Source organism: Theobroma cacao, chromosome 4 (genome assembly GCF_000208745.1).
Source record: "Theobroma cacao cultivar B97-61/B2 chromosome 4, Criollo_cocoa_genome_V2, whole genome shotgun sequence".
NCBI lineage: Eukaryota > Viridiplantae > Streptophyta > Magnoliopsida > Malvales > Malvaceae > Theobroma > Theobroma cacao.
This window is the reverse complement of record NC_030853.1, coordinates 28,351,850-28,374,820: the sequence shown is the minus strand read 5'-3', so window position 1 is coordinate 28,374,820 and position 22,971 is coordinate 28,351,850. Positions and strand designations below refer to the sequence as shown.

At 36.1% G+C, this 22,971-nt stretch overlaps 3 protein-coding genes across 4 annotated transcripts; 2 read left to right on the top strand and 1 right to left on the bottom strand.

The window, feature by feature from the left end:
• Positions 3,803–7,159, top strand: LOC18603082 (putative calcium-transporting ATPase 13, plasma membrane-type). Its single transcript, XM_018118659.1, has one exon. It carries the CDS (start codon positions 3,986–3,988, stop codon positions 7,040–7,042), a length of 3,057 nt encoding a protein of 1,018 aa, XP_017974148.1. The 5' UTR covers positions 3,803–3,985; the 3' UTR covers positions 7,043–7,159.
• On the top strand, positions 12,680–16,096 carry LOC18603081 (putative calcium-transporting ATPase 13, plasma membrane-type). Of its 2 annotated transcripts, XM_018119776.1 has the most exons (2): positions 13,086–13,288; positions 13,369–16,096. In XM_018119776.1, exons 1-2 carry the CDS (start codon positions 13,183–13,185, stop codon positions 15,939–15,941), a joined length of 2,679 nt encoding a protein of 892 aa, XP_017975265.1. In that variant the 5' UTR covers positions 13,086–13,182; the 3' UTR covers positions 15,942–16,096. The 2 variants fall into 2 exon arrangements, with proteins under 2 accessions (XP_017975264.1, XP_017975265.1); XM_018119775.1 differs by having other exon boundaries at positions 12,680–16,096.
• Positions 16,730–21,240, bottom strand: LOC18603080 (ATP sulfurylase 1, chloroplastic). Its single transcript, XM_007034838.2, has 5 exons — positions 20,512–21,240; positions 18,239–18,644; positions 17,543–17,803; positions 17,353–17,439; positions 16,730–17,178 (listed from the first exon to the last, which is right to left on the bottom strand). Exons 1-5 carry the CDS (start codon positions 21,015–21,017, stop codon positions 17,041–17,043), a joined length of 1,398 nt encoding a protein of 465 aa, XP_007034900.2. The 5' UTR covers positions 21,018–21,240; the 3' UTR covers positions 16,730–17,040.

Sequence of the window (22,971 nt, the reverse complement as noted above, 5' to 3'; positions counted from 1 at the left end):
CAGCAGGGTGGTTAAGGACATGTATATTTTAATGCTAAACTCATCATGGTTGTGTATTTGCTTTTATAAACCTTTACCTTTGAACAAGCTCAAAAGCTAAGTAAGAGGACCCTTCCATCTTCTTTTTCTCATTGAGGGGAATGACAGGGATGGTGGGTGGATATCCACCATAATCACTTCTTTAACAAAAGATTAGCCATTGAAATGATTGTACCATCTGGGGGGTAGTGACTCTGCCATTTCCCTCTAATCAAAGTAAATTAGTAAAGCTTGTGCACGGAAATTAAGGGGCTTTTGGTCACCCTATTGGAACAGAATGGCTCTCCATATCTTTTAGGTGACATGAATCAACTAATCATCCTTGTTTAGTAGTATTCTTGTGACAAAAAATAAACAAATAAATGGAAATTGCTCTTAAGTTCACAATGGATGGAAGTGTGAACTAATCATTGACTAGAAATCTATATTAAATTGAATTTGGATATTATGGTTTACTTATTCACAAAAAACAACCTCCGATTTTAAAATAATTATTGGACTTCCGATTATTGTATGATGGGTTGATAAAACCCATTTAACATTGCAGCTTATGCTTAGCTGGGCTTTGTTGAACAACATTGGACTCAATTGGGCCTTAGGTCCTGTGTTATTAGAAAATTACTAGCAATGCAAAACACTCAGATCCAATTAGCCCAGAGAAATATGAATAGAAAGGAATAAAAATAAATAAAAATTCAAAAACATATAACAGACATCAAATATATCAGTCAAACAGAGTTTTAATATGGTTCACTAGTTAAAAAAAAGAAGAAGAAGAAGAGTTGAAGTGATAATGTCTCTTTATTCCATGTTTGCAGTGTTGCTTAAAGACATAAAATGTCATAGTAAAGGACTAAAGGAACCCTTAGAGTCCATTCCACGTCCAAAGTTGTTTCTTGTATGATCTTCTGCTTCTATTTGCTCACCCCATTGTTTGGGCTTTAGACCCAGGCTGGTACTGCTAAAATGATCAAATGTTTGAACCCAGTTTTTTTCCAAGTTGATTTACAAAGAGAGGAGACCCTGCGATTAGATCATTAATTGGTAAGCATATTCGAGGAAGAGCAAATATTGACCAAGTCAATATAATTAACGTACGTAGGCAAAGAATACCATCACGTGTCGCCGCATCTTCTCTAACGCGGCATGCCCATCGGTTTCACTTTGGGATAAGGCTAAGCCAGAAAGTTTGAACAAAGTACAATCTCTCTTTTTCAAAGTTTGTTAAATGGGGACACCAACAATTCCCATTCTTTGGGGATAGAAATGAATTAAAATAGAATTCCTTCAACTTTGGTTGATAGAAGAAACTAGGTTGCGATCTTCATCACTGTTTCAACCTTCCTATCGATATCATCATCCAACTTACGTACAAGTTACAACAATATGCATGCTCAACTATCTCTTCATGTTCAGGGTCGAAACTCAGAACCCTTCGCCTATCTACTCTAAACCAGAAGGCCATAGTAAGAAAAAATGGAGATAGTGAACTATTCAGCTGCAGATTTAATGTGTTCCCTCATAGTTAAATTACCAGGACTAACTAATTTGAGTAAGTTGGGCTACTCCCACCATTACTATTGGAGCTTTTCTTTTCATCTTCATGTGGAATCTAATTCATAGCTTCCACCCTTTTTTCCTGTCTAATTCCTAGTGTTTCCTTTATGTCATTCAAACACGAATCAAATTCAAAGTTCATGAAGATACTTTTCTTTTAGCTTTCAAAAATCAAATATTATATTTTAAAAAAAAAACTCGAACATTTGACTCATTGATTAGTATATAATTTCTCTACTTAAAGAATAAAGTTTAAATTGTTTTTTTTTTCAATTATAAAAAAAAAATCAGATATTAATGTTGAACTAAAGTTTCAGAAGAATTGATCAGGGTGTGCCTTCCCTAAACTACATATTTGTGCTAAGCTTTGTGTGGTATTATGTAATTAATTTGATCAGCTAGCTCTTAAATGTACTAATTTATATTCTCCAACATGGTAGTTTCCACTCAAATTCATTGACAAGCGGAACTGGGTGCACAGATTTAATGTGTGCCCTCATAGTTAAATTACCAGGACTAATTATTTTGTGTAAGTTGGGCTACTCCCACCATTACAGTTGGAGCTTTTCTCCTCATTTTCATGTGGAATCTAATTCCTAGCTTCCACCCGTTTCTCCTGTCCAGTTCCTAGTGTTTCCTTTTTGTCATTCAAACACGAATCCAATTCAAAGTTCACAAAAGCTTATTACTTTTTTTAAGCCTTCAAGAATCGAATATTATACTATTCAAAAAGAAAATGACACCCGAACGTTTAATTCATTAATTGGTACATAATTTTTTTATATAAAGAATAGAGTTCGAATTTTCTTTCTCTCAATTATAAAACAAAAAAAATTAAATATTAATATTGAACTAAATTTTCAGAGAAATTGATCATGATGTGCCTTCCCTAAACTTCATATTTGTGCTAAGCTTTGTAGTATTATGTAATTAATTTGATCAGCTAGCTCTAAAATATACTAATTTATATTCTCTAACATGGTACTTTCCACTCCAATTCGTTGATAAAACTATAGACTATAGACTATATGCTACCACATTAGTCAAAATCTGCATTCCTCACCATGGGAATCAATATTTTTATGATCATAACAATATGTACATGATTTTAAATTATTATATGACTAGCTTTACAGATTGGTAAGAAATCTGAAAGCGGTTTTTTTTTTCCTTTTTTTTTTCAAACAAATACACAAGATCAAGCCGACACATTTTCCCCCTCTATTTATTAGAAAGGAAGCCTGGGCTCTTCTTCCTCCATCTACAATCCAAAGCCAGCATTAATGCTTCACATGTGTGCATTAGTTAAACATTATTATTATTCCCTACATATTATTATTGATTAAATTTGTATTTTCAATACCCAAAAATAAAACAAGTTGCAATATCCAAATTGTTGGTCTATTTGGAATCTTAGAGCCCAAGATTTTTATTTGCTTAATGAGCTCAGTTAAGATATTTCATATTGAACTATATAATATTTAATTTTAAATTGAGCTATATATAATAAAAAATAAAGACACCATATTTGGATAAAGAAATTCAAGTCAAAATCTATTTAATTCAAATTTCACTTTCCTCTTACAGATTTAATTAATTTGTTTTTGCTAATTTTTTTTTGGATTCTCTCAATTACAATTTATTCAATTGTCTGTTGCATAAAAATTGATGAGTTCCAATTGGTTTCTGAAAATTTTGTTAAAGATGTTTCTTAAAATATGTTAGAGTAAAATTGTATGGAAGTAATTCTTTTTTATATGAAATCTTTAAAATAGTTATAGCAGTTACTGATAAGATGGATTTATTAGTGGAGATTTTTATTATTTTGATAGTACATTGATTGTTTTTTATTATTTTATCTAAAAAAGTTTAAAAGAAAATATTGTTTTCTATGAAATTTTTTTTATTTTTTTATTAATATTCAATAGTTTTTCAATTAATTAAAAAGATTTGATTAATTCCTAATTATGTGAGATGAATTTGATGAGGATACACCACGTACAAAAATATACGAAGCGAGAGATTTCAGGAAGTTGGTTCAAGGAATTTGCATGTAAACTTCCGAGAAACGTTTCTTTAAGTCTAAGAAAAGTTCCGAACAATAGATTAAGGAAAACAGTACACAACGCGTGGAATGGACAAAGAAATTAGAATACCGCAGGAACTATACGCTGCATAGACCTATAAAGCCAGACAGCATTTCTCTTTTTCCGATATCAGGTTACGTTTTTTGGTGAACAAATCACAATCAAAGTACTAGCTAAAAGATATCTGTGAACCAAACAGTACACATTGTCGTTTCGTTTATAGTCTATCATCTTTTTTTTGCATACTCTTTTTTCTTCTTCTTCTTCTTCTTCGTTTTCCCTTATTCGGGGTGTTTCTATTCATGACAACCATTCTCCGCTCAAACTTGCTTGGCATTGAATGGATAATCCATGTACCTGCCACCCTTAGCAAACCCAAAAAGAAATGGCACACCATTTTCACTACCATTTATTGTTCTAGAACCTTTTCATCCCTTGTCATCAAGCCTCCAGCAGCCAAAGCAAAAACCAAGGATATTCATCGCTCCTCATCTCATGTTTCACTCACTGTTACACAAGAAAACAGTCTTTTCCAAGTTGATCAAACAACTCTCATTGAGGTAGTCAAAGAGAAAAAAATCGATTGGTTGCAGAAACTTGATGGGGTTGATGGTGTGGCTTCTGCTCTTGGAACCAACACCCAGGTCGGCATTTCTGGCAGCACCGAGGACATTGCTCACCGACATGAAGCATTCGGTTCCAACACGTATAAGAAACCGCCAACAAAGAGCTTTTTCCATTTTGTCATTGAAGCTTTTAAAGACCTTACTATAATGATTCTTTTAGGATGTGCAGCACTTTCACTTGGCTTCGGAATCAAAGAACATGGACTCAAAGAAGGTTGGTATGACGGTGGAAGCATTTTTGTAGCTGTCTTTCTTGTCATTGCAGTTTCTGCTATAAGTAACTATAGGCAAAACAGACAGTTTGACAAGTTATCAAAAGTCAGCAACAATATTCAGATTGATGTTGTACGAGGAGGTCGGCGCCAACAAATCTCAATATTTGATATAGTTGTTGGAGACATTGTTTGCCTAAAGATTGGAGACCAAGTTCCTGCTGATGGATTGTTCTTAGAAGGACATTCCTTGCAAGTTGATGAATCGAGCATGACCGGGGAAAGTGACCATGTCGAGGTAAATCGCAGCCAAAATCCGTTCTTGTTTTCAGGGACCAAGGTGGCTGATGGGTACGCTCGGATGCTTGTCACTTCGGTTGGAATGAATACTATGTGGGGCCAAATGATGAGCCAAATCGGCCGGGACACTAACGAACAGACGCCCTTACAAGCTCGTTTAAACAGGCTGACCTCATCAATTGGTAAGGTTGGCTTAGCAGTTGCGTTCCTGGTTCTTGTCGTTTTGTTGGTTCGTTACTTCACAGGCAATACAACAGATGAGAATGGAAACCGGGAGTTCAATGGAAACAAGACAAAGGCCGATGATATAATAAATGCTGTTGTTGGAATCGTAGCTGCCGCTGTTACCATTGTTGTAGTCGCAATTCCAGAAGGACTGCCACTAGCTGTCACACTGACTCTTGCCTATTCGATGAAGAGAATGATGGCAGATCAAGCAATGGTAAGAAAGCTCTCTGCCTGTGAGACAATGGGCTCTGCCACCACAATTTGCACCGACAAAACAGGCACTCTCACGCTCAACCAAATGAAAGTGACCAAATTTTGGCTCGGCCAAAAATCTATGGAAGAGGGTGCTTCTTCAATTTCTCCATTTGTTGTTGACTTGATCCATCAGGGAGTTGCTTTAAACACAACTGGAAATGTTTACAGAGCTTCTTCAGGATCAGAATTCGAGTTCTCAGGTACTCCTACAGAAAAGGCAATCCTTTCTTGGGCTGTCTTGGAACTGAATATGGATATGGAGAAAATGAAGCAGAGTTGTGCGATACTACAAGTTGAAGCCTTCAATTCTCAGAAAAAAAGGAGTGGGGTTTTGATTGGGAAGAATGGGGCTGACACTGTCCATGTTCACTGGAAAGGAGCCGCGGAGATGATTCTAGCAATGTGCTCAAGCTACTACGATGCTTCTGGAATCGTGAAAGATCTCAATGATAGCGAAAGGATGAAATTTGAGCAAATTATTCAAGGAATGGCAGCGAGCACCCTCAGGTGCATTGCTTTTGCCCATAAACAAGTTCCAGAAGAAGAGTATGGAAATCTAAAAGAGCAGAAAAAGGTTAAAGAAGACAGCTTGACCCTGTTAGGACTGGTGGGCATAAAGGATCCATGCAGACCTGGAGTGAAGAAAGCTGTGGAAGATTGCCAATATGCTGGAGTAAACATCAAAATGATTACCGGCGACAATGTTTTCACTGCAAGAGCTATAGCTACTGAATGTGGGATTCTCAGGCCTGGTGACGACATGTCCAGTGGTGTGGTGGTAGAAGGCGAGGAATTCAGAAATTATACACCACGAGAGAGGATGGAGAAAGTTGACAAAATCCGAGTGATGGCAAGATCCTCTCCTTTTGATAAGCTTCTTATGGTACAGTGCTTGAAACAGAAAGGGCATGTAGTTGCAGTCACTGGTGATGGCACAAATGATGCACCGGCACTCAAGGAAGCAGATATAGGACTGTCCATGGGAATTCAGGGAACTGAAGTGGCGAAAGAGAGCTCAGACATTGTCATCTTGGATGATAATTTCGCTTCTGTTGCCACAGTCTTGAGGTGGGGAAGATGCGTCTATATCAACATCCAGAAATTCATTCAATTCCAGCTCACGGTAAATGTTGCTGCACTTTGTATTAACTTTGTAGCAGCAGTTTCAGCAGGTGAAGTTCCTCTAACAGCGGTCCAGTTATTGTGGGTGAACTTGATTATGGACACATTGGGTGCTCTGGCTCTTGCTACAGAGCGGCCTACAAAGGAGTTGATGGAGAAACCACCCGTTGGTCGAACAAAGCCACTCATCACAAATATCATGTGGAGGAACCTACTTGCACAAGCTTTATACCAGATAGCTGTGCTTCTTACCTTACAATTCAGAGGTGAATCAATCTTTGGCGTAACAGAGAAGGTAAATGATACCTTGATCTTCAATATTTTTGTCCTTTGCCAAGTGTTCAACGAATTTAACGCTAGGAAGCTGGAAAAGAAGAACGTATTTGAGGGCATACACAAGAATAAGTTGTTTATGGGGATCATCGGGATAACAATTCTTCTTCAAGTGGTGATGGTTGAATTTCTGAAGAAGTTTGCAGATACGGAGAGGTTGAATTGGGGCCAGTGGGGTGCCTGCAGTGGATTTGCGGCCGTGTCTTGGCCCATTGGTTGGGTTGTCAAGTACATTCCAGTTCCAGAGAAACCCTTTTTTAGCTATCTCAAATGGAGGAAGTAGGACATCATGAAATCAGAATTGCTGCTTATTGTTATTTTTTTTTGTAATTTTTTGAGTAAATTGTTAGAAATGATCAGCAGTCCATTAATTCTTGTAAACTAATTTATATTTTTAGCATCTTCATCTGTGCAGATTACTGAAATAATTAACTTTACATCAAAAAAAAAAGGGGAAAAAGTAGTTTTGTTTATGATGGGCTGATAGTACCCATTAAAGGTTTGAATAGCAGGTTGTGCTTAGCTGGGCTTTGTTGAAAAACATTGGACTCAGTTAGGTTCTAGGTCCTAAGTTATTGGATAAATACTAGAATGAAAAACACTCAGATATCCAATTAGCCCAAGGAAAAAACATTTGAAACTATGGTATCTTTTATTAGTCCTATTGTTTTTAATTGAATTTATGATAAAATCATCTTATTTTACTTCCATGAAAAAAGAATAACAAAAATTTAGCCTTAACTTACAATTTTGCATGCTTCCCTTCCAACTTTCTTCCTTGAAGTGTTTTCATATTAAGCAATCGGAAAAAGTTTTTAATTAAAAAAAAAATCAAAGTGATTAAATACATTAACACTTTCAAATTTTTATCATAATTAAATATGAGTCTATTAATTTTCAAAATGAATAGTCAATTCAAAAAAAAATTTGTTAGACATATAAGTTTTGCCGTCAATTAACCGTCAATATTTTAATTAGCTTGATGATGTAATAATATTTTTAAAATAATTTTATTTTTATTTTAAATTTTTATTTTTTTTAAATTTTTTAAAATTTCTCTCTTTTTTCTGAAAAAAAAAGAGGCTCTTAATGCTACCATGCTGCTATCGGTGACGCTCCCCTAAAAAGCGCATGCTGCTCTCAAGGAGAGCACCAAATCCCGAGATTTGGGCTGCGTGGCTAGATCTCGTGGTCCCTTGTGAAGATCTAGTCAAATCTAGCATTTTACGAGTCAAATTCAACTATGAGGTGGCCAGTGTAAGGGAGCACCGCTAACTGACATGAGATAAAGAAAAAGTGAAAAAAAAAATATTTTAAACATTTCGACATTGACATTATTTACACATTTAGAACGAATTTTGCATTTTAAAAATTAATAGGCTTACACGTTGAATTAGAGTCAAAAATAAAAATATCAATGTTCTTTACTTTTAATTAAATAATTATTTTATTTTTTCAACAACTTGAATCCATTTATAACTTCAATGTAAGATTATTAAAATTACAAATATATGACATATCAATCATATGGAGTTTTAAAAAGGTTCATCCGTTTATAAAAAAACAAATGAAATTTGAAGTTATAATGTCTTTCTATACTATCGAAAAATGTTGACTCGGAGTGTAAACTTGATAGGGTTGACCATTGACATTTGATGGTGGTTAAGTCATTTTCCTTGTAAAGGTGCTCTTGAAGTACATTCCACGTCCGAGTTGTTCTTCTAATATTTTCTGTTTCCATTCGATCGGCCCCTTGTATGGGCTTTAGACCCAGTTTCAAAGTCGATTTACAAAGCCATTCGGTTTAAATTTTTTTTAAAATTTATTTTAAAAAATTTAAATAAATATTTAATTTTTATTACATACAATTAAATTTTTATATTTAATTTTAAATTAAATACATTTTATAATTAATAATTAATAAATTATTATTAATCAAAATATCACTTATTATTTTATATTCATATGATATTAATATAATATTGATGTAAAGATAAAAAATATTATCATAATTATGTTATTATGTCAAATTAGTATATCATGTCATATCAATTATAATATTTTAATATACCATGTTAGCATTATACGACATGAAATGATAAATATATTTTGATTAAATCAATCATTAATCACAAAATCTTATTTGATTTAAAATAAAAATATAAAAATTTATTTGATTCAAAATAAAAATATAAAAACTTAATTGAATATAATAAAAATATAAAAATTTATTTAAATTTTTTAAATATTATATCAATTTCTAATTACATATTTATTTAAAAGAGAGGACACCCCTTGAATAGAACCATAAATCGGTAAGTATACTTTGGGAAATAAACAGTCAACCAAAAATCTGTCTTACCGACGTGCACGTTGAAAATGTGTTTTCCTCGTCCGTCAAGAATAGCATCACGTGTCGCCGCATCTTCTCTAACGAGACATGCCAATCGGTTTCAATTTTAGTAGGAATGAGAATGGGTAAGGCTAAGAGACAAAGTTTGAACAGGATACCATCTCTCTTTCTTATTTTTTGCTAAATGGGTACACCTACAATTCTCTTTCTTCGGGGATAGAAATGAATTAAAATAGAATTCCTTCCACTTTTGGTTGATCGGAGCAAGGTTGCGACATTTTCAACCTTCCTTGACCCAGCTGTCCTCTTGATACCATCATCCAACTTTAGTACAAGTTGCAACGAAATGCATGCTCAATTATCTTTTTGTGTTCAGGGTCAAAACTCAAAACCCTTTACCTATCTACACTTGACCACCCAAGTGTAGAGTAAGTAAGGGAGCAGTTAAGAGAAAAGAAGGCATCGGTAAGAAAATGAAACAAAACTTGGTGATAGTGAATTATTCAGCTGCAGATTTAATGTGTGCCCTCCTAGTGGAAATACTAGCACTAATTAATTTGAGTAAGTTGAGCTACTCCCACCATTACAGTTGGAGCTTGTCTCCTCATTTTCATGTGGAATCTAATTCATAGCTTCCATCTGTTTTCCCCGCCTAATTCCGAGTGTTTCCTTTTTGTCATTCAAGCACGAATAAAATTCAAAGTTCATAAAGATACTTGCTTTTTTTAGCTTTCAAAAATCTATTATTAATTATACTACTCAAAAAGAAAAGGAAAGAAAAAAAAGAAGAATCGAAAATTAATATTGCACTAAGTTTTCAGCTAGAATGAACTAATTATTCCCTGGCCCTGGCATGATACTTTCCACTCAAATTTGTTGATAAAAATATAGACATCACATTAGTCAAAACCTGCATTCCTCACCATCGGAACAATGTTTTTATTTTCCCATCTGATCATAGCAATGTGTACATAATTCTAAATTACTGGCCTTGCAGATTGGAAAGAAGTCTGAAAGGGGTTTTTTTTTTTTTTTAATAAAACAAAGCCACTCGTTTTCCCCTCTATTAATTATTAGTAAGGAAGCCTGGGCTCTTCTTCCTCCATTTACGACCCAAGCCAGCTTCAATGTTTCACATTGTGCATTACTTAAACATTATTATAATTCCCCACATAGTAGCAGAATTAATTTATTATTGATGAAAGTTGTAACTTCAATACCCAAAAATAAATTAAAAAAAATTGCAATATCAAAATTGTTGTTCTTTGGAGTCTTAGAGCCCAAGACATGAGCTACACGGAGAGCCTGACATCAGTATTAAGATAATTTCATATTAAGCTATATATATATATATATATATATATAATTTTCAAATCCCCTCACCGCGTTAAGGAAACTGTTAGTTTTCATCTTTCAACTGTTAGGTGAAAAGCAATACTGGTCAATACAACAGTGGTCCAACTTTGGTCCTGCTATTGGGGCTTTAAAGAAATGTTGTGGCAAGTTGTTTTCTTCACTTCACCTTTAAGTTTCAGAAAAGATCCAGAGAATAGAACAGCAGTGATCTATAAGACAACGCGTTCCACTGTTCAATACTTATATATACATATATATATATATAAGAACAAAAATTAACCCTTAACTTACAATTTGGCAGGTTCCCTTCCAACTTTCTGCCTTGAAAGTATTTTCATATTAAGCAATCGGAACAATTGATAAGAAAAAGTTTTTAATTGAAAAAAGAAATTAATGGAACACCTAGCCTTTAATTGAATGATAGTTTTATTTTTTGTCCACAACTCGAATATATTTATAACTTCAATGTAAGATTATTCAAATTACATTTGGTTTATATTTTTATTTTTTATTTTTTTTCCTCTCAAAAATGAATAGAAAAGAATAAAAATAAATAAAAAACCAAAGACGTATGACAGAATTCAAATACATCAATCAAACCGAGTTTTGATAAGGTTCACCTGTAAAACCAAAAAAAAAAGAAAATTGAAAGTGTAATGTCTCTGTATTCTTTGTGCACAGTGTAAATGAAATAGCTATTGACTATGGGGAGTGTTGACTTTTGAGTGTTGAGGGTGGTGAAGTCATTTTCCTTGTGAAGGTGCCCTTGTAGTGCGTTCCACCTCCAAGTTGGTCTCCTTTTATGTCCTGTTTTCCATATTTATCAACCCCTTGTACGGGCACCAGACCCAGACTGACTGGTATTGGAAAAATGATCAAATGTTGAACAACACCCCAACCCAGTTCCCAAGTTGATTTACAAATTACATGCATATTTTACAAGGGAGGAGAACCTTTTCACTCGAACCATGAATTGGTAAGTATATTCCTGCGAAGTTAATATATTGAATGACCATTGACCAAGTCAATATAATTAACGTCGATAAATAAAACAAAAAAAATCTCTTTTCCCAATGAAGTTGACCCTGAAGAATATCATCACGTTTCGCCGCGTCTACTCTATGGCATGCCAATTGGTCATGTATAAGGCGACGAGAGAAAGGTCGACGAGGATATCGTGGAAAGAATTCTCATTCTTTGGGGCAGAAATGAATTAAAATAGAATTGGTTCACTTTTGGATGACAAAGTTATAGAAAGAAAGTTGTTCTTGACGGCTTCTTCAGCCTTCTTGTGGTCAAAACTCAAAACCCTTTGCCAATTGCCAATCTACACTTGAGTAGCCAAAGTGTACAGTAAGGACGAAAGTGGAGAGCGAAATGCAAGGATAAGAAAATTTTACATCCGTTGGAGCTTGTTTCTCCTTATGTTCCTAACCCTTTGCTTCCATCCGTTTTCCCTATCTAACTCCAAACTGTTCCCTTTTCGTTATTCATACACGAATCAACTTCAAAGTTATTGCACTAAATTTTCAGCGCAATTGGTCATATGGTTAGCTAATTTCTTAATGGAATTTCCCTGAAATTAATATACCTAATAATTCAATATAACAATTAATTCAGTAAAACCATTTCATCAGTTTGTTGTACCCAATGCAGTGTGGACCTTGTCAAGAAAACGCTAATAATGAATAATTACACCATGAGTAAGTCATCAAATGCAAAATTTATTCTAATTGATTGGAAAATGATAATGATATTCGATTAATTAACCTTTGATGTTAGCAGCATACTCTTCCGTACGTTTTTCTTTAAAACAAAATATTTAGGATGTAATGTGCTATTGCAGATCTAGAGTTCAAATTAAAGGATTTTAGTAGTATATAATTAATTTGATCATTGTGCATTAGTTCAACATTATTATTGTTCTTCACACACACACACACATATATATTATTTTTTTTCCTGTGTTTTTATCAGGTGGTGAGGATAAAACAAGGGGAGGCAATTTCCAACTCATTTCTTGACAGTTTCGAAGATGGGGCACCACAAGCGTAGGAAGTGGAGACAGGGAATTTGCATTCCAACTTGGAAGAAGAGTTTTTCTTTCACTTCTCATTCAAGTTCTGGGATGAAAAACAAAAGAAGGAAACGTCTATGTCACACAAGCGTGTCATCAACGCGTGCACTTTTCAATTTATAAAAGCCCCGACACCATTCCTCTTCTCCCATATCAGCCTATGTTTTGTTTTGGTGATCAAGTACTGTAATCAAAGTATCAGCTAAGATTTAATTTCAACAAAGATATTTGTAAACCAAATACTAAACCTTTTCGTTTCCTTTATAGTCTATCATCTTCTTTTGGCATACTCTTCTTTCTTCTTCTTCTTCGTTTTTCCTTATTCGGGGTGTTTTATTCATGACTACCATTCTCCGATCAAACTTGCTTGCCATTGAATGTATAATCCATGTACCTGCCACCCTTAGCAAACCCAAAAAGAAATGGCACACCATTTTCACTACCATCTATTGTTCTAGAACCTTTTCATCCCTTGTCATCAAGTCTCCGGCAGCCAAAGCAAAAACCAAGGTTATTCTTCACCCCCCATCTCATGTCTCACTCGCTGTTATACAAGAAAACGGTCATTTCCAAGTTGATCAAACAACTCTCATTGAGGTAGTCAAAGAGAAAAATTTCGATACGCTGCAGAAACTTGATGGAGTTGATGGTGTGGCTTCTGCTCTTGGAACCAACACCGAGGTCGGCATTTCTGGCAGCACCGAGGACATTGCTCGCCGACATGAAGCGTTCGGTTCCAACACGTATAAGAAACCGCCAACAAAGAGCTTTTTCCATTTTGTCATTGAAGCATTTAAAGACCTTACTATAATGATTCTTGTAGGATGTGCAGCACTTTCACTTGGCTTCGGAATCAAAGAAAATGGACTCAAAGAAGGTTGGTATGACGGTGGAAGCATTTTCGTAGCTGTCTTTCTTGTCATTGCAGTTTCTGCTATAAGTAACTACAGGCAAAACAGACAGTTTGACAAGTTATCAAAAGTCAGCAACAATATTCAAATTGATGTCGTACGAGGAGGTCGGCGCCAACAAATCTCAATATTTGATATCGTTGTTGGAGACATTGTCTGCTTAAAGATTGGAGATCAAGTTCCTGCTGATGGATTGTTCTTAGATGGGCATTCCTTGCAAGTAGATGAATCGAGCATGACCGGCGAAAGTGACCATGTCGAGGTAAATCGCAGCCAAAATCCATTCTTGTATTCAGGGACCAAGGTGGCTGATGGGTACGCTCGGATGCTTGTCACTTCGGTTGGAATGAATACTATGTGGGGCCAAATGATGAGCCAAATCAGCCGCGACACTAACGAACAGACACCCTTACAAGCTCGTTTAAACAAGCTGACCTCATCAATTGGTAAGGTTGGCTTAGCAGTTGCGTTCCTAGTTCTTGTCGTTTTGTTGGTTCGTTACTTCACAGGCAATACAACAGATGAGAATGGAAACCGGGAGTTCAATGGAAGCAAGACTAAGGCTGATGATATAATAAATGCTGTTGTCGGAATCGTAGCTGCCGCTGTTACCATCGTCGTGGTTGCAATTCCAGAAGGGCTGCCACTAGCTGTCACACTGACCCTTGCTTATTCGATGAAGAGAATGATGACAGATCAAGCAATGGTTAGAAAGCTTTCTGCCTGTGAGACAATGGGCTCTGCCACCACAATTTGCACCGACAAAACAGGCACTCTCACGCTCAACCAAATGAAGGTGACAAAATTTTGGCTCGGCCAAGAATCTATGGAAGAGGTTTCAGCTTCAATTTCTCCATTTATTGTTGAATTGATCCATCAGGGAGTTGCTTTAAACACTACTGGAAGTGTTTACAGAGCTTCCTCAGGATCAGAATTCGAGTTCTCAGGTAGTCCTACAGAAAAGGCAATCCTTTCTTGGGCTGCCCTGGAACTGAAGATGGATATGGGGAAAATGAAGCAGAGTTGTGCGATACTCCAAGTTGAAGCCTTCAATTCTCAGAAAAAAAGGAGTGGGGTTTTGATTGGAAAGAATAGGGATGACACTGTCCATGTTCACTGGAAAGGAGCCGCAGAGATGATTCTAGCAATGTGCTCAAGCTATTATGATGCTTCTGGAATCGTGAAAGATCTCAATGATAGCGAAAGGACGAAATTTGAGCAAATTATTGAAGGAATGGCAGCGAGCACCCTCAGGTGCATTGCTTTTGCCCATAAACAAGTTCCAGAAGAAGAGTACGGAAATCTAAAAGAGCAGAAAAAGGTTAAAGAAGACAGCTTGACCCTGTTAGGACTGGTGGGCATAAAGGATCCATGCAGACCTGGAGTGATGAAAGCTGTGGAAGATTGCCAATATGCTGGAGTAAACATCAAAATGATTACTGGCGACAATGTTTTCACTGCAAGAGCTATAGCTACTGAATGTGGGATTCTCAGGCCTGGTGACGACATGTCCAGTGGTGTGGTGGTAGAAGGCGAGGAATTCAGAAATTATACACCACGAGAGAGGATGGAGAAAGTTGACAAAATTCGAGTGATGGCAAGATCCTCTCCTTTTGATAAGCTTCTCATGGTACAGTGCTTGAAACAGAAAGGGCATGTAGTTGCAGTCACTGGTGATGGCACAAATGATGCACCGGCACTCAAGGAAGCAGATATAGGACTGTCCATGGGAATTCAGGGAACTGAAGTGGCGAAAGAGAGCTCAGACATTGTCATCTTGGATGATAATTTCGCTTCTGTTGCCACAGTCTTGAGGTGGGGAAGATGCGTCTATACCAACATCCAGAAATTCATTCAATTCCAGCTCACGGTGAATGTTGCTGCACTTTGTATCAACTTTGTAGCAGCAGTTTCAGCAGGTGAAGTCCCTCTAACAGCGGTCCAGTTATTGTGGGTGAACTTGATTATGGACACATTGGGTGCTCTGGCTCTTGCTACAGAGAGGCCTACAAAGGAGTTGATGGAGAAACCACCCGTTGGTCGAACAGAGCCACTCATCACAAACATCATGTGGAGGAACCTACTTGCACAAGCTTTATTCCAGATAGCAGTGCTTCTTACCTTACAATTCAGAGGTGAATCAATCTTTGGCGTAACAGAGAAGGTAAATGATACCTTGATCTTCAATATTTTTGTCCTTTGCCAAGTGTTCAACGAATTTAACGCGAGGAAGCTGGAAAAGAAGAACGTATTTGAGGGCATACACAAGAATAAGTTGTTTATGGGGATCATCGGGATAACAATTCTTCTTCAAGTGGTGATGGTAGAATTTCTGAAGAAGTTTGCAGATACGGAGAGGTTGAATTGGGGCCAATGGGGTGCCTGCATTGGAATTGCGGTCGTGTCTTGGCCTATTGGTTGGGTTGTCAAGTCCATACCAGTTCCAGAGAAACCCTTTTTTAGCTATCTCGAATGGAGGAAGTAGGACATCATGAAGTCAGAATTGCTGCTTGTTGTTATTCTTTTAGAATTCTTTCATATTGTGTTGTAAACTAATTTAATATTTTTAGCATCCCCATCTGTGCAGCTGACAGGGAGAATTCTTTTTACATCAATAAAGAAATCATAGCATTCTTTCAATTGAGGACTGTTTCAAATTTGGTTTTGCTGCTTAAGGACAACTTAATTGTGACAACCTGGTGCAATTTCATGGTCCTTGTGTTCCCATTAAATCCCTTCCTTGCCGGACTCGGCAGCCTTTGTTTCACATACTCTGTTTCTGCTTTTAGCTGACATACAGCCAATGCAAAGTGATGATAACGGAGTAAATAGAGAAGCTTGTCTCTAGATGGAAAAATGTAAATTGAAATTTCAGCTGGCAGATTGCGTGACGAACATAAAATAAATTGGCGGATTCAAGGAAAGTAAACAGGTGGGGTGCCGGATCAAATTTAGTACATGGAAACTCTATTGCCAAATCTGGTTAATCAAACAAGCCAGAATCAACGCTCGAGTCAGAGATAAAATAGAAAAAGCAAAGAATGTCGTTTATGCATTCATTACGTATGTTAGTGGTTTTTGCAGCAAGACTGATTGCGTGGTTTCTGCTTTTGGCCCTTTTTGGATTAATAATGACAATCATCAATTTTCACCCATAAAAAGAAAATGCAACGGAAATTTTACAACTAGCCAAAGTATGGTTGAACTCCCAGGTGATCTGATCACTCCCTGTGTTCACTTTGTTAAGATTTTCTTGATGCAATTGGCCTACGGTTTCCAGAAAGTATGAGAATCCTTGAAACATTTCCTACAATCCATGTTCTTCATAAGAACACAACCACACGATATAGTACAATGTGCCCCTCATGCTCAGGGGCACCAATGCTAGATGCCATACTGGGCATCTAATTACAGGGAGGCAAGTTTCCATGTCTCCGTACCAGTGCCTCCCAAGGATTTATTAAGAGATCTGGACAGAGAAACTTTAAGAGAAACTTTACAGGATTTGGATCCCACAATGGAGACAAATAGTGTTATGGTTTCTCCCAATCAGATGGCAATACATTATGATACAGCAAATTCATCTAAGCAGGAACAGCTTCAGCAATTCTGCCATTGTCTGATGGCGTCAAGCTGTCGTAGTATTCAACCAGCACTTTCCAGCCACCAGGGCACATAAATCCATCAGGAGGGTTCTCTTTGTTCTTTGCAAGTGTCCTCATCTGTAAATGGCAGGCAAGCATCGTTCAGATACAGTTGTGTGAAAACAGAAAATATTATAGAAATCAAAATATTTGCTCTCTCTCACATTTACATTATATTCCCAACTATTTCTGGTGATTCTTTAACTAGCGGCCCATTAAAAGGCAACCAACAATATTCACAGGGATAAGTACCTTAGTGCCTGATATGAAGAGAAAGTCCTGTGCCCTTGAGGGATCAAAGAAAGCCATTTTTCCCTGGGTTCTATCATACGCAGCAACCTGTAAAACCCATAAGTATTAAACAGGGATTTCATATTTTATGCCACAAGTAGTGTCACTATACCAGAAAACAACAATGCAATCAAATGCGCATTAATTATACCTTGAAAGGAAGGATGTTCAGCCGCTCAAGTCCAGGAGCCATGCTCAATACCTTCTTGCCATGATCAGCATCATACAAATCTCTCTTCTCAACAGGGTGACCCATGCCAGCTGGGTCTCTACCAACAATATAAAAGTTGGCCCCAGCATTAATCCGAGACTTAGCATGCCACTGCACTTCAGTTGGGCCAGCATAGTGCATAGGAGATGGGAATATAGAGACCACAGTTGTTTCAGGATCAAGAACACCATCCTCAAGCACCTGATAAAACATATTCATCATTAATTAAACCGTCACATAATAGGCCTGCAGACTGGCATTTGCATGTGACCTTGTATAGCATAGATATAACCATTTTCTTATGAGAAACTGTTTTCACAAGACTCTGCTATGCAGAACCTAGGTTTCTATCAGTTTTTCTATACCAAAGAGAGGGTCAGAGAACAGATGAAAGGATTATAAAAGACAATTAAGAATTTATAAGATCTAATGGTGGACTTAGGCGAATGAGATTCCTGCTATTGTCTGCGAGATATGCATGGCCAAAACGGAAAAAGGAAAACGTTTGATATAGAAACTGCAAAAACATTAAAATCTAGATTGCCAGGCTTTCAGGCCCCCTCCAGATGGCATACCTAACAAAGCAATCCCTTATGGAGTCACATGATAATGGATTGAAAAGTTTGTTTCAAATACCTTTTCATGTTGTTTCATTCGCCAGCTAAGAGGAACATCATCTGCCTTTGTGTAGCCTCCTAATGGATGTAGCAAAAGTATGGGATTCTTGAAGCCCATCTCAAGAAGCCGACGACGAGTATCAGTCATTAGCAAAGCATGGCCATTATGAACAGGATTTCTGAGCTGGAATGCAAACACGGCATCAGCATTGCGCCTTTCAAACTCTTCACGCAGTTCTGCAGGTGACAGCCGAAAACGATCAAGACCGTCATGGTACTTGATTGGCTCTATAACCTCCAAGTCACCTCCAATCAGCCAATTTCCAGCATTTGTTATAGTTTCTTCAACATATGGTAGTCCAGGGGCAGTAGTTCCCCAAGTCCTGGCTATCCTTTCTTCCTTGGGGTGCTTGTAAATCTCAATGCTGAAACAATCCAGTAATAAAGCAAAGAATAAGACAATATAGCCATTGAATTGAACAAAAAGACACCTATAATCGATGAACTACAAAAAATATCCAAGATGGAAAAGTGGAATCTCATGCAACTTGTTTAGGCCCAAGAAAGTTTATTTTATATGAACTTTGTTTCTATGCTTCAATGTAAATACGGTCTCCCAAGAATTGACACAACTGTTATTGTCAGCAGGAAAACAATAAGTTTATTCATTATAATAGGAAAACTCGCACGCAGAAATCCCCAGCCAATAATAAGATGACCCACATTTTTTAATAAGTTTTAATTATACAATTTTTTTAAGTTCAAATAATTTCCCATCAAGTTGTAAAATTCCTTCAGATGTACTAAGGATGTAGGAAAATGCTGCCTTCACCAAGGATCGTATGAGGTTTACCGGATGGCAGAGGGCACCACACCCTCCTCTTCTCCCAATTACCATCCCCCCTTCCCCAATTTCAATAAAACATCAGCAAGAAGCAGGAGCACTTTCTTCTCTAGAAAACTGGTGTTACACAAAAGGATATCAAAGTGATCTATCACTTGTCTATATATCAGATTTGAAACCTTCAAATGGTTGAATATTCATATTGGAGATTTAGTCAGGGGGCCAAAAAAAAAAAACAGAAAACTATAAACAACAGCACAGTAATAGAGCGGGAACTTAAAATGACCTTAAATGAACAAATCAATTTCAATCAACATTTACAGCTTCTACTTCCACATTTCTACTCCAACCTTATTTCTTCCCTTATTCTTTTATTTAAAACTCTCTAACATAAGCTTCTCTTCAGAGAAAATTTGAAGAAATAGACAAAAAAAAAATGTGGAGGCCACCATAAAAGCATTAAAAATGGTGTATTAACAAACAGAAGTAAGGCTCATTTATGTTGATTTCATACTTCAATGAACCTTACCTACCATAATAGCTAACATTAAAACAATTAACCCTACTTCTGTACTGCAAAAGAACTGGACTCTAACCTAAGATAGCACATTGTGTATGAATTGTTTTAACCTTAGTTGCTATAGTAGGCAAGGATCATTGAAGTATGAAATTGACGTAATTCAGCCTTAATTCTCTTTGTTGGAACACCATTTTTAATTTTTTTTACAGTGGCCTCCACTTTTTTTTTAAATGTATTCAACAAAACATATTTCATTCTGTTTACCAACATTCTCATGAGGATTAACCACACTTCAAAAAAAAAAAAAAAACCAGATACCAAGCATTCTTTTCTAATATTTTATAAATTATCTAAAATAATAAAATAATAAATAAATAAAACATAATATAGAAATTCAAGGAAGCGAATGATCACATGAGGGTTGCATCATTTCAGTTTCTTTCTTTTTATCCCCTTCCTCACCTCTAGTCGATGCTAAGCTTCATTTTTCTCAAAAAGCAACACAATTTAACAAAACCTTTGCAGCATAAAATTGAAATGCAATAAATTTAAGCTTCAACATTAAAGAATCAACCTTGTTTTATCAAACTGCTAAAGAATTACACATAGAATTTCAGAAATCTTCGCCGGAGCAAGTCAAATTAATTTGATAAAGAAATCAGAAACCTTTTTTCCTAAGAAAGTTCAAGCATACTAATAGAAAAAAGAAGAATAATCACATCAATGAAACAACAATTCAGAACCCAAAATTTTAAAGCTCAAATTATTAACTTATATATAAATAAAAAAATAAATAAATAAAAAAAGAGGTTCCTCTAAACAGAAAACTAATATAAATTAGAGTGTGAAACTAAACGAAAATATTGAAGGAAAAAAAAAAGTAGAGTTACTATATCACGATCACTATGTTACGAGTTTATCAACTTACTCGGTGAGAATCGCGAGCGGGTTATCATCCGAGTCAACGAGAGCGACTCTGTTGGACTCACCGATCCTCTCCTTCTGAGAATCATCGATAGCCAAGACAATCGGCACCGACATATTGACGAAGGAACCATCGTCGAGTCGGAGCGAGTTAAAATGAAGAGTTTGGAGGAACTCGGATTCTCTCATGAACCCGGTGAGCGGGCTAGCCCAGCCTTCACTTAACACGTGCACCCATTGCACGTCGATCGTAGTGAGCTTCACCCTGGGCAGCAAGGCGGCTTCCCTCTTCTTCAAGTCCCGCTCTGGCTCCGCCACGCGGAGGTCCACGAGTCTCCCGCCGTCGGGCTCGATCAACCCGGCTCGGAGTGAGAAGCGTTTCGGGAGGGTAGTCCGGGGCTTGAAAGAGAGGGAAACGGGGAGTTTGAAGGAAGAGATAGAATGGGCATTCAAGGACTTGTTGAACGACTTGGAAGGAAGTGAAGTTTTGGTGAAAAGGGAGGAAGCCATTATGGAAGAGAGAACCAAAATGTTTGGTTTTGGTTCTTCTTCTTCTTCTTCTTCGTCTTCTTCTTCCTTTGTTGGTTTTGTTATTTGGGAGACTGATTGGTGAGTTAAATAATAGTAATGGGACAACGGGACGGGAGTGGGGTAGAAGGGTAATTCGGGAATAAAAAAAACTGTTTGGATGAGAAAGTGAGAAAGACAAGGGAAATGATTTTGATTATGCTTATGTTTATCACAAGTGGGTGAAACTTGCAGTGAGGAGGAATCCATGTTGGATTTATAAGTTGAGTTTGAGTTGTGTGTTGTGTTGGGAGGATGAACCTGGACATTGCTTGATTTCTTGTTGTTTTTATAAAATAAATATTTATTTTTTTGTACTTTTTTAGGTCAAATATGGCCAGCCATTTCGGCAGTTTTTAGTGTAATTTTCCACCATTAGAATCTTGTCATGCTTTAATTAGATTCATTTATTTTTCCATTTATCAGTTGTCAAAAGTTTCTGTTTTGGTTATTTAACAGTAAAATTCAAATATTTTTTAACTTAAAAACATCATTTAATTAGAAAGTATTTATTATTAATTATTTTTAATATTATATTACAGTAATAATATTAGTATATACTGTTTAACGTTTGGAAATGAATATCATGTCGTGTAAGTAATGAATTATTGATATCAGTTTTTTTAAAAATGAAAAAAATAAAACATGAATATTTAACTCAAAAATGATATATTTATCTCTTTTTCAAAAAACCAAGTTAAAATGGTATCGATTATATTAATTAATTTGTTAAAATAGCATTAATAGTAATTCCCAAAGCTTTTTTCCAACTTGTATTCCATTTAATTTAATGCATAGTCGAACAATGCATAGGGAGAGAAAAATACTCCTTTTTACTAATATATAAAAATTATAATTACAAAATTAAAAAAAATTAGCTTTTTAATTTTTTCCGAATTTTTAAAGTGGGTGCAGTGCACGCTGCAGGCTTTTCATTGCATTTTCCAGGAATCTTCACTATTTTGAATTCAAAGATCCGGCATTGACACTTTTTCCATGTTATCTTAATACCATTACAATGGGGAAAGTGAAAAAGTGGTCTTATTTCGCACGTGTCAACTGAACCTTTCCCGATCTTGAATCTTGCCCCCTTTCAGGGCCACATTCATTGGAGTTGTTTCCTACGATTTTTCTTCTTAATTATTATCATTCCCCATTTTCTATTCTTACTGTTGTATTTGCAGTCTAAGATTATGAATTTGTGGGATGATGATGTGTTCAGCATTTATGTCATGGACACGTGGCATCGACCCAATTTGCAACTAGGGGGAGGCATGCGTTGAGATCGTCCGATTTGACGTCATGATTAGCAAGTAATTAAACTTAATTAAGCCTTCCAATATGCTCTTTTTAAAAAAATTAATTTAGGGGTGTAATGGATATGATATACTCCGCGAGCATCCCATTTGATAAATTAGAATATTAAGATGAAACAAAATAATCTGACATGAGCATATTTACGTTATTACGCAACCGGTCAAGTGATTATAAATTAATTAACTAAAGCAAGAGTTGAATAATCAAAACGAAAACAATATATTTACAGAGAAAGAAGAAATCAAGTTTTACTTTTCGATCATAAAATCCGTACACTTGTAGTTGATTTAAATATTCAGATTTTACAATTATAAAATATAACTGTTCATGATAATTTACAAAATTACAACCAAAATGATAATTCTATTGTAATTCGAGTCTATCCGTGGTGGGTGAACCGTTCCATTTTTCATGACATTACTAACAAATTTTTTATAATGGCTTTGGTATGCATAGCATGAATACAAAAGCTTGTAATGTTATATTAGTTAGTACTATAGATATTAGTGGGAAAGATTTTCTATTGCTTACTTTAAACAAAATAAATTATAGTCATTGAAACAAGAGGGGCATTTTTAAA

Bases quoted from the DNA above. Each gene is read 5' to 3' on its own strand.
- LOC18603082 (XM_018118659.1), top strand. From the start codon at position 3,986: ATGACAACCATTCTCCGCTCAAACTTGCTTGGCATTGAATGGATAATC.
- LOC18603081 (XM_018119775.1), top strand. From the start codon at position 12,885: ATGACTACCATTCTCCGATCAAACTTGCTTGCCATTGAATGTATAATC.
- LOC18603080 (XM_007034838.2), bottom strand. From the start codon at position 21,017: ATGGCTTCCTCCCTTTTCACCAAAACTTCACTTCCTTCCAAGTCGTTC. The intron at 18,645-20,511 runs GTAAGTTGATAA...GGATTGTTTCAG, and splicing joins CCGCTCGCGATTCTCACCGA to CATTGAGATTTACAAGCACC. The intron at 17,804-18,238 runs GTATTTGAAACA...ATGTTTTATCAG, and splicing joins GAATGAAACAACATGAAAAG to GTGCTTGAGGATGGTGTTCT.